Source organism: Ranitomeya variabilis, chromosome 1 (assembly GCF_051348905.1).
Source record: "Ranitomeya variabilis isolate aRanVar5 chromosome 1, aRanVar5.hap1, whole genome shotgun sequence".
Taxonomy (NCBI): Eukaryota; Metazoa; Chordata; class Amphibia; order Anura; family Dendrobatidae; genus Ranitomeya; species Ranitomeya variabilis.
Window position 1 is genome coordinate 829,807,449 of NC_135232.1, and position 12,932 is coordinate 829,820,380.

Genomic DNA, 12,932 nt, shown 5'->3' on the forward strand with positions numbered 1-12,932 from the left:
CAAATCTGCACAAAATCCGCGGCAAATCCACACCTGCGGTTTCTGCCAGGAGATGCAGATTTTGTGTGGAAAATTCTGCACCTCAATCCGCAAAGTGTGCACATAGCCTAAAAAATAATTTCACCTTTTCATTGGGTGAATAGTGGCCTGTTTACACTGGCCGACTGGCAGCAAACTCCTTGTAAGGCCGGGGACATACAATATATATATAATTGAGACACATATATATATATATATTTCATTCAGCGCGATAACTGTGAACAGCCGGTAATTCAATTGCCGGCTTTGCATTTCTCCTTCACAAACCCGACAGGATATGAGACATGGTTTACATACAGTAAACCATCTCATATCCCCCTTTTTTTTGCATATTCCACACTATTAATGTTAGTAGTGTGTATGTGCAAAATTTGGCCGCTGTAGCTGCTAAAATAAAGGGTTAAATGGCGGAAAAAATTGGCGTGGGCTCCCGCGCAATTTTCTCCGCCAGAATGGTAAAGCCAGTGACTGAGGGCAGATATTAATAGCCAGGAGAGGGTCCATGGTTATTGGCCCCCCCGTGGCTACAAACATCTGCCCCCAGCCACCCCAGAAAAGGCACATCTGGAAGATGCGCCTATTCTGGCACTTGGCCACTCTCTTCCCACTCCCTGTAGCGGTGGGATATGGGGTAATGAAGGGTTAATGCCACCTTGCTATTGTAAGGTGACATTAAGCCAGATTAATAATGGAGAGGCGTCAATTATGTCACCTATCCATTATTAATCCAATTGTTTGAAAGGGTTAAAAAACACACACACACATGATTTAAAAGTATTTTAATGAAATAAACACAGCGGTTGTTTTAATAATTTATTGCTCTCTCAATCCATTTTCAGCCCCTCGCTTGGCAACATAATAAACACACAATATACATACCTTCTGATGTCCTATCACGTCCCACGAGGTAATCCATCTGGAGGGGTTAAATAATATTACAGGCACGAGCTGCGATAAACCACTCGCTCGTGTCTGTAATCCCCGGGTGCTGAAAGGAAAGCAGTGATCTATACTTACATTCAGTCACGGTGATGCGCCCCTGCTGGATGTTCTCATGAACTGCAGCCTGGGAACTTTTTCCCACGCTCCAGGTCATATGAGGACATCCACCAGGGGGCGCATCACCGCGACTGAAGGAAATGTAGGTCAATGACCTACATTTCATTCATTCGCCGGGGAATTACAAGCAGGAGCACACCGCTGCATTAGCAGGGCTCCTGCCTGTAATATTAGTTAACCCCATTCAGATGGATTACTTCGTGGGACGAGACGGTTCACCAGAAGGTATGTATCTTGTGCGTTTATTATTTTTCCAAGCGAGGGTCTGAAAATGGATTGAGAGAGCAATAAATTATTAAAACAACCGCTGTGTTTATTTCATTAAAATACTTTTAAATCATGTGTGTGTGTGTGTGTTTTTTAACCCTTTCAAACAATTGGATTAATAATGGATAGGTGTCATAATTGACGCCTCTCCATTATTAATCTGGCTTAATGTCACCTTACAATAGCAAGGTGGCATTAACCCTTCATTACCCCATATCCCACCGCTACAGGGAGTGGGAAGAGAGTGGCCAAGTGCCAGAATAGGTGCATCTTCCAGATGTGCCTTTTCTGGGGTGGCTGGGGGCAGATGTTTTTAGCCACGGGGGGGCCAATAACCATGGACCCTCTCCTGGCTATTAATATCTGCCCTCAGTCACTGGCTTTACCATTCTGGCGGAGAAAATTGCGCGGGAGCCCACGCCAATTTTTTCCGCCATTTAACCCTTTATTTTAGCAGCTACAGCGGACAAATTTTGCACATACACACTACTAACATTAGTAGTATGGAATATGCAAAAAAAAGGGGGATATGAGATGGTTTACTGTATGTAAACCATGTCTCATATCCTGTCGGGTTTGTGAAGGAGAAATGCAAAGCTGGCAATTGAATTACCGGCTTTTCTATAGAACACCGCTGCGTATTTCTCGCAATGCACACGCATGGTCCGTGTGTAATCCGATTTTTTCTCGCACCCATAGACTTGCATTGGCGAGTCTCGGCCGAGATACGCTGACAATCGCAGCCTGCTGCGAGTTCCCTCGGATCCGAAATACGGTGGAGAAAATATCGGATGATGGGAGCTGAACCATAGATTAACATTGGGCCGAGTGCTATGCGATTTTTTATCGCATAGCACTCGTCCGTATTACGGTCTAGTGTGACCCCGGCCTAACACTCATTCATTATAATCCGTCAGTGTAAGGCTACGTTCACATTAGCATCTTTGGGCGCAGCGTCATCGACGGATACCGACGCATGCGTCATGCGCCCCTATCTTTAACATGGGGGGCGCATAGACATGCGCCGGGATGCGTTGTCAAGCATTGTACGACGCATGCGTCATTTGGGCGCACCAGACAGGGCGCGGCCGACGCTACATGTTGCATTTTTCCTGAGCCACATTTCCGGTAAACAACGCATGCAACGCACTTGCATCGTAAATGCGCCAAAAAAACACATTACTGTCTATGTAAAATGCATAGGGCGCAGGTGCCTGCGTTGACCCGCGTTGTTCGACGCATGCGCCCTTTGAGTAAAAAACAAGTGATGAAGTGTCTAGACAGTGACAAGACCACCCTATAGATATAAAAAAAGGGTGATTGTATTGTATTTCACTTGCCTGCACGTCTGGAAACAGAGAGTACACGAGACACAGCTCTGCCTTCAAGAGATGTAAATATATAATTTCTCTGCCCATTTTTTTTTATTCTTTGCAATGTTTGTTGTTTGTTTTGTTTTGTTTTTTATGTGTGTGACATTTTTTTTTTTTCCCTTGCAATTTATGGTGGTTTATTTAATTTTTATTGGGTTGTTCTGCGTTGACCGCATGCGTCAAAAAACGCTGCGTTGTGTATTGTGTTTTGGGTTGCGTCAACGATGCTGCGCCCAAAGACGCTAATGTGAACGTAGCCTAAATGGACCAATAGAGCAGGTGGCCGACATTTGGCTGCAATGTAGCCATTTAAAAGGGAACCTGTCAGCAGATTTTTAAGGTGCTATAAGGTGCAGCCATTGCTATAGATAAGCCCTGAAAGGCCTGAGACACCCATCGGACTGGACCGACCCCCCCAGTGAGCATAATATAACTTATTTTTCTTCACTTGTAGGTAGGACCGGGGGCTTATCTACAGCATTATAGAATGTTGTATATCAGCCCTGAAAGGCAATGGCCGCACCTTATAGCGGCAGAATCTGCTGACAAGTTCCCTTTAATGTACCATTTGAGACTGCAAATTAGTAAGGCTACTTTCACACTAGCGTTAACTGCAATCCGCCACAATGCGTCGTTTTGCCGAAAAAACGCATCCTGCAAAAGTGCTTGCAGGATGTGTTTTTTCCCCATAGACTAACATTAAGCGACGTATTGTGACGGATTGACACACGTCGCAACCGTCGTGCGACGGTTGCGCCGTGTTGTGGCGGACCGTCGGGACCAAAAAACGCTACATGTAATGTTTTTTGCTCATGACGGTCCGCTTTTTCCGACCGCGCATGTGCGGCCGGAACTCCGCCCCCACCTCCCCGCACCTCACAATGGGGCAGCGGATGCACTGGAAAAATGCATCCGCTGCCCCCGTTGTGCGGCGGAGACAACGCTAGCGTCGGGAACATCGGCCCGACGCTAGTGTGAAAGTAGCCTAACTTATTGTTCATGGTCGCCCAGTTACTGCCCATCACATTCCCACAATTTCCCTACATAAGCAGCATTTAAACTAGGGCTCTGATGAATACCTTGGATGGATGGCTACAATGTATCCCACTGTACAAGTTGCCAGAAGGCAATAAGGTAAGGTCCTGGATAGCAGGTTTCTGTTAGGGTATGTGTCCACGTTCAGGAAACGCTGCGTTTTTGACGCAGCACTGAGCCGCAGCGTCAAAAACGCAGCGACCAGATGTTACAGCATAGTGGAGGGGATTTAATGAAATCCCGTCTCCACTGTGCATTAAAAAACGCATGCGTTTTTCCCGCAAAAACGCACATGCGTTGCATTTTTTCAAAACGCAGCATGTTGCTACAATGAGCAAAACACGCAGGAACACCGCAGGTGACCTGCCAGTGACCACAGGTGCAGTTTTGGTCAGGATTTTACCTGCATAAAATCCTGACCAAAGCCTGAAGCAAATCTGACCGTGGACACACACCCTTACTGAGATGGTTTTTATTTTGAATGGATTTTGGATCTGGTATGTAGGAGCGACTAAAAGAGCACGGGTGGGAGAGCCTGTAAACCCATGTTGGTGAGACCATTTATTTGTGCTGAAGAAAGGACTGTTTTATTTTGGAGCTGTAAAGTTTATGAAGGACAAACGGTATTCTGTTTTAATAGAATGTATACATTGTCATATGTGGCTAATAGATTTCCAGTCTAAACAAATGTATGGTATGTAGTATGTTTTATACTTTTGCATGGAATAGTGGGATGAACTAAAAAAAAGTATAGCGACTAGTGTTCAATAAGCCACTCCTATGACCTTGTTCAGGTGAATGGAACATAATATCCCACTATCCATCATTTTTTTTTTTTTTATGTGAACCATGGGTCAAGGAACCCAAGAAGTACTATTTGCTCATAGAGCTGTTGTTAAAATATATTGATTTTTGTATTATTAACCCCTAAAAGCAAATAGTTTATTAGGAAACAAAATTGTTGACTAGAGGGTTTCTTTCATGTTAAAATGGTAGGTACAAGGACAGAACAGCTCTGCAGTGAGGACGTCACTAAGAAACCTTAACAACACGAGGGACAATATTCAAGAAGTGCAGAGAAAGCTCTTCACTTATTAATACATATTAACAAGGTTTTTTTTTCCAAAAGCAGCAAGGGATTTCAGATGAAATTTCACTCCTACTATGTGGCATCACATATTCCAGACTTCTTACCAAATTCTTCATTGTGATTACTAAACCATTGGAGGGTATAGCTGGCAACATTTCCACGTTAGGTATGAATGGGCTCATTTAGGTAAAAATTACACGGTTTGGGCACTGTGGGCCCAATTCATCATTTGCGGAGGGGTTTGTCACTTTTCAGTTTTGACTTGGGGCCGTCAATAAAAAAAAAAAAAAAAAAAATCTGTCTAAAATATCTGGAAAAGCCACAGTCACATAAAAAGCAGAAAACGAAAGCACTAAAGACAACTTGAAAAAAAGGAGCAAAAATTTTGATGAATCTGTAGCAAATCAAAAAGTCACTCATTAAGAGGTCTTCATGCCAAGAACTGGCGGAAATGTAATGATGAATCAGGCCCTGTATGTCCATGGACTTCTATTACTCTGACGCATGTTGAAAGAGCTGGCCGTTCTACCTTGGAATACACTTTGGACATCATAACTGCACCAGACGGACATTATTATAAGTCAGACGACGCGTTTAGACACTACTGGTGTACACCATGTCATAGATCGGTCTCTCTTACCAAGCTACACTGTCCATTATGAGGGAAGCGCAATACAAACGTTTTTGTTGTTTGTAATAATAACTATAGGTAAAGCTCGGTCCATAATGCATCTGTGCCCACTGCCGGGAGCATACGCTCAGGTGGTAGCCACCCAACAGTGGCCACTATCAGGATGTATGCGTCCACTTTTGAAGGATACCTTGTGAAGAAACATATATCCTATGGTATACGTTTCTGAGCAGCATCCCTCTGTATAGGAAGGCACAGTCTGCTGCACTCTCCTATACAGGTAAAGCCTGTCAGCACAGAATGACTGTTCAAACCAAGTAAAGGCGCTCTACGCATCATGGCAGGGCCAATCATTTATATACACCTTCCCACCTGCTTATTTTCCATCGTATCCCCTCCTCTATCAAGCCAGAGCTGTCAATCAAAGAAGACAGGGGTAGAGATAGAGGGAAAACAAACTTAAGTGCCAGTACTTGCTTTGGACAGTCATTCTGTGCTGAGACAGTCCCTTTAAAGAGAATCTGGCACTTACTAATACCTTGTAAAAATCTCTGAGCTCCCTGATTCAGGTGCTTTTTTTCTGCTTCGCCCTGCATCACTCTATTGCAGAGATGTATTTTTTTTTCTTCTGGAGTGCAGTATGTGAAATCTGTGGCTGCAGTACAACTGGGTGTTTCTTCAGACTTTTCTCTCGAGGCATGCACCTTTACCCCCCCCCAGACACTGCCAATCACAGCTCTGCAGCTAATCTAACCGTCTCAAATGCTTCTGAACTGTAGGTAGTAGTGTCTGGGTGCGAGGGGTGAAAGATCACACCCTTAGGCCGGTTTCACACGTCAGTTGGTGCGGTACGTGTGGTGACAGTTTCCTGATGTATCGGAGACACTGACACACGTAGACACATTAAAATAAATGTATCTCTGCAGATGTCAGCGCGTTTTCACGGATCGTGAGACATGTCAGTGTTCGTGGGAGCGCACGGATCACACGGACTCATTAAAGTCAATGGGTGCGTGTAAACACGTACCGCACACGGATGCTATCCGTGTGCTTTTTTAAAAGTCATAGGGTTAAAATTGAAACATTGTTTCAATAGACGGACACAGGGACAGCACACAGACGATAAACACAGACACACGGATAGCACACGGATGGGCTATGTGCACACACGGACATACGGAAACAGATAGCTCCGGGACCGTTTCTTCAGGTACCGGAAATATCTGGACGTGTGCGACTGGCCTTAGAGAAGACGGCAGTCCAACTGGGTGTTTTTTAAGCAGAAATTTCACATACTGTGCTCCAAAAGCAAAAAAAAGGGTGGCAAAATCAGATGAACTCAGGGATTTTTACAAAGTATTTAACTCAAATTTTTTGAGCAAGTGGCAGGTTCTCTTTAAACAAAAGGTATATAAAAGCCAGATGGAGGCTAAATAAAAGGAAAAAGAAACAACTTTCAGCCTCCTTCTGGTGAATTAGTCGCCCATTAGTCGACCTTACAGTATACACCAAGTAAAGCTTCATCCATATATTGTGGATGCACACTCACGCTGCATCTGTGCACCCCCTAGGTTTCCTACACTTTCTAGCCCCAACTATATGAAAAACGAATACCATACAGAATACATTTTTCACAGTAGTAGACATGGTAATATAGTTGCATAAGTTGCGGACATACATAGAGTGGAGCTTATCAAATGTGCTTAGAAGAAAGAGGTGTCAACTTTGCTGTATAGATACTGGCATACCACCATGTGCCACATACAAACTATATCTACTGAAGATGGCAGGTTGTAAACTATTTTTTTTTCACTTTAGTCTTCAAAGCCATGTCATTTTCCCCAAGAGTTACAAAAATGTCTAAAAATGTGTTGGGGGCTTTACCACCACTATCCTTACTTTTCATGTATAATGCAAATAAATATATATATATATATATATATATATATATATATATATATATATATATATATATATATACATACATACATACATACATACATACATAATGATAGAAATTTAGGAGAGACTGTATTGCATCGCAGGCATTAGTGAACATACAGCACATGATGAATGACCAGCCACGTGCAGTAGCAAGCTGAGTCTACATTATCTGACTATATAACCACACAAGTCTATGGGGAATGGGCTGGCAGTGAAGGAAGTGCTCACCTATATTAGAAGTTCTATAGTACCTACAGACAGATCATGAAATCTGTATACTCTTACTATATACACCAAGGCTATGACCTTCTGTATACAGAGCATACAAACCAAGACTACTGATCTCCTGTATACTGAGCATATACACCGGGGCTACTGATCTCCTGTATACTGAGCATATACACCGGGGCTACTGATCTCCTGTATACTGAGCATATACACCGGGGCTACTGATCTCCTGTATACTGAGCATATACACCGGGGCTACAGATCTCCTGTATACTGAGTATACACACCGGGGCTACTGATCTCCTGTATACTGAGCATATACACCAGGGCTACAGACCTCCTGTATACTGAGCATATACACCGGGGCTACTGATCTCCTGTATACTGAGCATATACACCGGGGCTACAGATCTCCTGTATACTGAGCATATACACCGGGGCTACTGATCTCCTGTATACTGAGCATATACACCGGGGCTACAGATCTCCTGTATACTGAGCATATACACCAGGACTACTGATCTCCTGTATACTGAGTATACACACCAGGGCTACAGATCTCCTGTATACTGAGTATATACACCAGTACTACTGATCTCCTGTATACTGAGTATACACACCGGGGCTACAGATCTCCTGTATACTGAGTATACAGACCAGGGCTACAGACCTCCTGTATACTGAGCATATACACCGGGGCTACAGATCTCCTGTATACTGAGCATACACACCGGGGCTACTGATCTCCAGTATACGGAGTATACACACCGGGGCTATAGATCTCCTGTATACTGAGCATACACACCGGGGCTACCAATCTCCAGTATACGGAGTATACACACCAGGGCTACAGATCTCCTGTATACTGAGTATACACACCGGGGCTATAGATCTCCTGTATACTGAGCATACACACCAGGACTACTGATCTCCTGTATACTGAGCCTATACACCAGGACTACTGATCTCCTGTATACTGAGTATACACACCGGGGCTATAGATCTCCTGTATACTGAGCATACACACCGGGGCTACAGATCTCCAGTATACGGAGTATACACACCGGGGCTATAGATCTCCTGTATACTGAGCATACACACCGGGGCTACAGACCTCCTGTATACTGAGCATATACACCAGGGCTATAGATCTCCTGTATACTGAGCATACACACCGGGGCTACAGACCTCCTGTATACTGAGCATATACACCAGGACTACTGATCTCCTGTATACTGAGTATACACACCGGGGCTATAGATCTCCTGTATACTGAGCATACACACCGGGGCTACAGATCTCCAGTATACGGAGTATACACACCGGGGCTATAGATCTCCTGTATACTGAGCATACACACCGGGGCTACAGATCTCCAGTATACGGAGTATACACACCGGGGCTATAGATCTCCTGTATACTGAGCATACACACCAGGGCTACTGACCTTCTGAATCATGCCAGATGAGGGCTGTCAATCCCAGTAGGATCACTATGATCTGATGTCTCTTCCACTCCATTCTGGAAACAGTTAATCTACCAGCCACGATCCAAGGGTCAGAGTGTGGTCACTTCTAGGGCTCGATCACGTGGTCACAGGTCCTCGGGGTCTGTGCCCATGGTGTCAGCCGATGGCCCCCATCTCCAGGAGCCTCCATGCAGATGCAGCAGTAGCCAGGCTGTGCAGAGCTGCTGCCGGGGAAAGTTGTGCTGTGGTCAGGTGGAGCTGCTGCCAGGTGGAGCTGCACACCCGGTGCCGGCACTGTCCGGGCTCCTCCTCCTAACTTTCCCCGCACTCCTCTGCCCTCCTCTCCACGGACTGACTGCCCCACAGAACTCGTCGCCTCAGGAGACTCACCGGCCGGCCCTCCTCTCCATGGAGGCGTGTGCCTTACTAGAGGGAGTCAGGGGAGACGTGCCCTGCAGCTACACGAGTGGGGAGGGAGAGCCCAGTCCTCCATGGAAGTGGCGCCAGCCCTGTACACGGGGTATCACGGTGACGGAGGGGCAGCAGCAGAGCACGCAGTGGTGGGAGACAGCGCTGACTTCTCTGCGTCCGTGTCCCTCAGACAGTCCGGACGCCCCCACACAGAAGCCCGGTGCACACGGCAGAGATTCCAGCCGGTCACGTGACACGAGCAACCCGATCCCCTGATTGATGCTGCTGAGTTCACAGACTAACAGGAATCAAAGCTCGGAGACATGCGGCCGGACAGGTGTGCGTGTGCAGGAGGCCGGACAGGTGTGCAGGAGGCCGGACAGGTGTGCGTGTGCAGAGGGCACCTGTGTCCTGAGTGACAGCAGCCAGTGATGGAGAGTGGGCTGTGTGCCAATACTGGACCCACATACCCTCCTAGTGCCACTCACTGGTGCTCTCACTCCAGCTACAGCCACTGACTGCTCCTCAGAGGTAAAGCTATCACACCCGACCCGAGAGATTAGGGCCACACTTCAGAATACCAGATAGATGGGGGTCCGTTGGAGACTGAAGAATGTGACCAGAGCCTGACTGCATTTTCCAATGGAGACCTATGGATGTAACATGCCGAACCTTACACTGGCCATGCGGATGGTAGACAGCTATTAAAGGGAACCTGTCACCCTGTTTTTTCAATATGAGGTAAAAATAGTGTTCAATAGGGCCTGAGCTGTGCTGTACAATAGTGCCTTTATTATCCCCTGATTCCCCACCTTTGCTGCCAAAATACCTTAGTAAAGTCGCCGTTTTCGGCTGTCAATCACGCAGGTCTTGTCAAATGGGCGTGGTGAAATCGCTTTCTCCCCCACCTCTTGCTTCTCTTCCCGGCGTTGGCGTAGTGTTTCGCGGCTGCGCATTACAGTCTCTTCACTGTAACCTCTGTACATACTGCGCATGCGCAACAGCCGAATGCACTGCGCAACGGCAAAAAAAGAGCACGATCTGTGCTATTCACCAGTTTATCGGTGGCCATCTTCCTGAGGCCGCGCGTGCGCAGATGGAGTGCTCTGCTTCCCGAAAATGGCCACGGGATGCTGCGCGTGCGCAGATGGAGATCGCGGCGGCCATTTTCCTGAAGCCCCGGGAAGCAGAGCACTCCATCTGCGCACACGCGGCCTCAGGAAGATGGCCGCCGCCACCGATAAACCGGTGAATAGCACAGATTGCGCTCTTTTTTTTGCCGTTGCTCAGTGCATTTGGCTGTTGCGCATGCGCAGTATGTATTGCACAGAGGTTACAGTGAAGAGACTGTAATGCGCAGGCGCGAAACACTACGCCAACGCCAGGAAGAAAAGCAAGAGGTGGGGGAGAAACAGCGATTTCACCACGCCCATTTGTCCAGACCTGCGTGATTGACAGCCGAAAACAGCGACTTTACTAAGGTATTTTGGCAGCAAAGGTGGGGAATCGGGATAATAAAGGCACTATTGTACAGCACAGCTCAGGCCCTATTGAACACTATTTTTACCTCATATTGGAAAAACGGAGTGACAGGTTCCCTTTAATGGTCCTTCCCATAGGCATGTCTGCTCAACTGGGCTGAGTGTACAGGTTTGTTTTACTCACTTATATACCCCCATCACATTCTGCAGCGTTTTACAGGTTCACAATCGAGATACCCCATCAGTATGTCATTGGAGGAAACCCATGGAGAAGGTACAAACTCCTTGCAGATGTTGTCCTTGATGGGTTAGAACCCAGGTCCCCACCATTGCGAGGCTGCAGTGCTAATCGCTGGGCCGCTGACTGCTGTTTACTCCTTTTCTTGCCCCCCAGTGTTTGTCTACACTCTTGATAACAGCAACAGTGCTAACCACTGAGCCACTACGATGACTGATCAAACCCAGTACGGGGGCTGGGTGGTTCATGGTAGGGCCAATCATTTACATACACCTTCCCACCTGCTTGTTTTCCCGCTATCTCCAACCTTCTCTGACCCTGTGAAGACAGAGCTGTCAATCAAATAAGAGGGGAGTGGAGATAGCGGAAACCAAGCAGGTGGGAGGTGTATATAAATGATTGGCCCTGCCATGAAGAATGGAGCAGTGGGACTTAGTTTGAACAATCATTCTGTGCTGGCAGAGTCTCTTTAAAGGGGTAGTCCAGTCACCCTGTATGACTGCAGACTTATGAATCCCCCCAGCACTGCTGGGATTCGCCAGTTTCAGACCCGGGAATGGAAGGTGTGACAGATCGCACAGTGGAAGGGGTGTGTGATTTCACCCACCCCCTGGGGAGGGGAGAGTATGACCCAGTAGGGATCGGCTCTCTGGCACTAACACTTGCCCCAGGTCAGCCAGGAAACAACCAAAGGGCAAATAGTCGCCGGAAGGCTTCCCTTATAGGTACGAGTTATTGAGGCTCTCCCAGTGAGGGGGTGATATATATCACCAGTCCAGGCTGGGGATATATATATACACAAACCTCCCAGCTGTCACTGAGTTCCTCACTAAGGTTAGTTTCACACTAGCGTTTATCCGGGCTTCGGAGGGATGCGGACTTCCTCCGTGAAGCCCCGCCCACTGCCGCGCCTCTTCGTTCAGCTCCACCTATGGCTGTCTGTGGCGTGCGCACCCTATCTTTAACGTTGGGTACGCAGGCCATGCCGCTGTATGCGGATGCCGCCGCATGCGTCGTTTTGACTGCGCCGAACGCAGCATGTTGCATTTTCGTGCAGATGCCGCACCGTCAAAACAACGCATGTGGCGGCATCCGCATACATCGGCATGGCCTGCGTACCCAACGTTAAAGATAGGGTCCGCATGCAGCCGTAGGTGGAGCTGAATGAAGAGGCGCGGCAGTGGACGGGGCTTCACGGAGGAAGTCCGCAGCCCAGCTAAACGCTAGTGTGAAACTAGCCTGGCTCAGTACGGTATGCTGCCACCAGTTCCTCGTTAGATGTAAGGCTATGTGCACACGTTGCAGATTTCCTGCAGATCTGCAGCTTTTTTTTCCGCGCAGAAACGCTGCAGAACCGCAAGTGATTTACAGTACAATGTAAATCAATGGCAAAATAAAAATGCGGTGCATACGGTGCAGCAGATTTAAAGAAGGACCATGTCAATTCTTTTTGCAGATCTGCTGCGTTTCTCCACCCATTCCATAATAGAAATCTGCAGGGGTAAAAAAAAAAAGGAAGAAATCCGCTCAAAAATCTGCAAAGTGTGCACATACCAAAAAAGGGCGCAGATTCTGACCTGCGTTTTCTGCCAAGCAATGTAGAATCTGCACAGAAAATTCCACAGTCAAATCTGCAACGTGTGCACATAGCATAAGCCTCGTCTAACA

The 12,932-nt window shown here is 46.9% G+C and overlaps 1 protein-coding gene across 1 annotated transcript in view; it reads right to left on the bottom strand.

The window, feature by feature from the left end:
- Nucleotides 1–9,881, bottom strand: part of FRAS1 (Fraser extracellular matrix complex subunit 1) — a 653,238-nt gene extending 643,357 nt beyond the window's left edge. Inside the window, exon 1 of the mRNA XM_077275534.1 lies at nt 9,114–9,881. Within this exon, the coding sequence (XP_077131649.1) occupies nt 9,114–9,186 (73 nt within the window). The 5' untranslated portion in view covers nt 9,187–9,881. The remainder of the gene's footprint in view (nt 1–9,113) is intronic.
- Between the last annotated feature and the right edge of the window lie 3,051 nt (nt 9,882–12,932).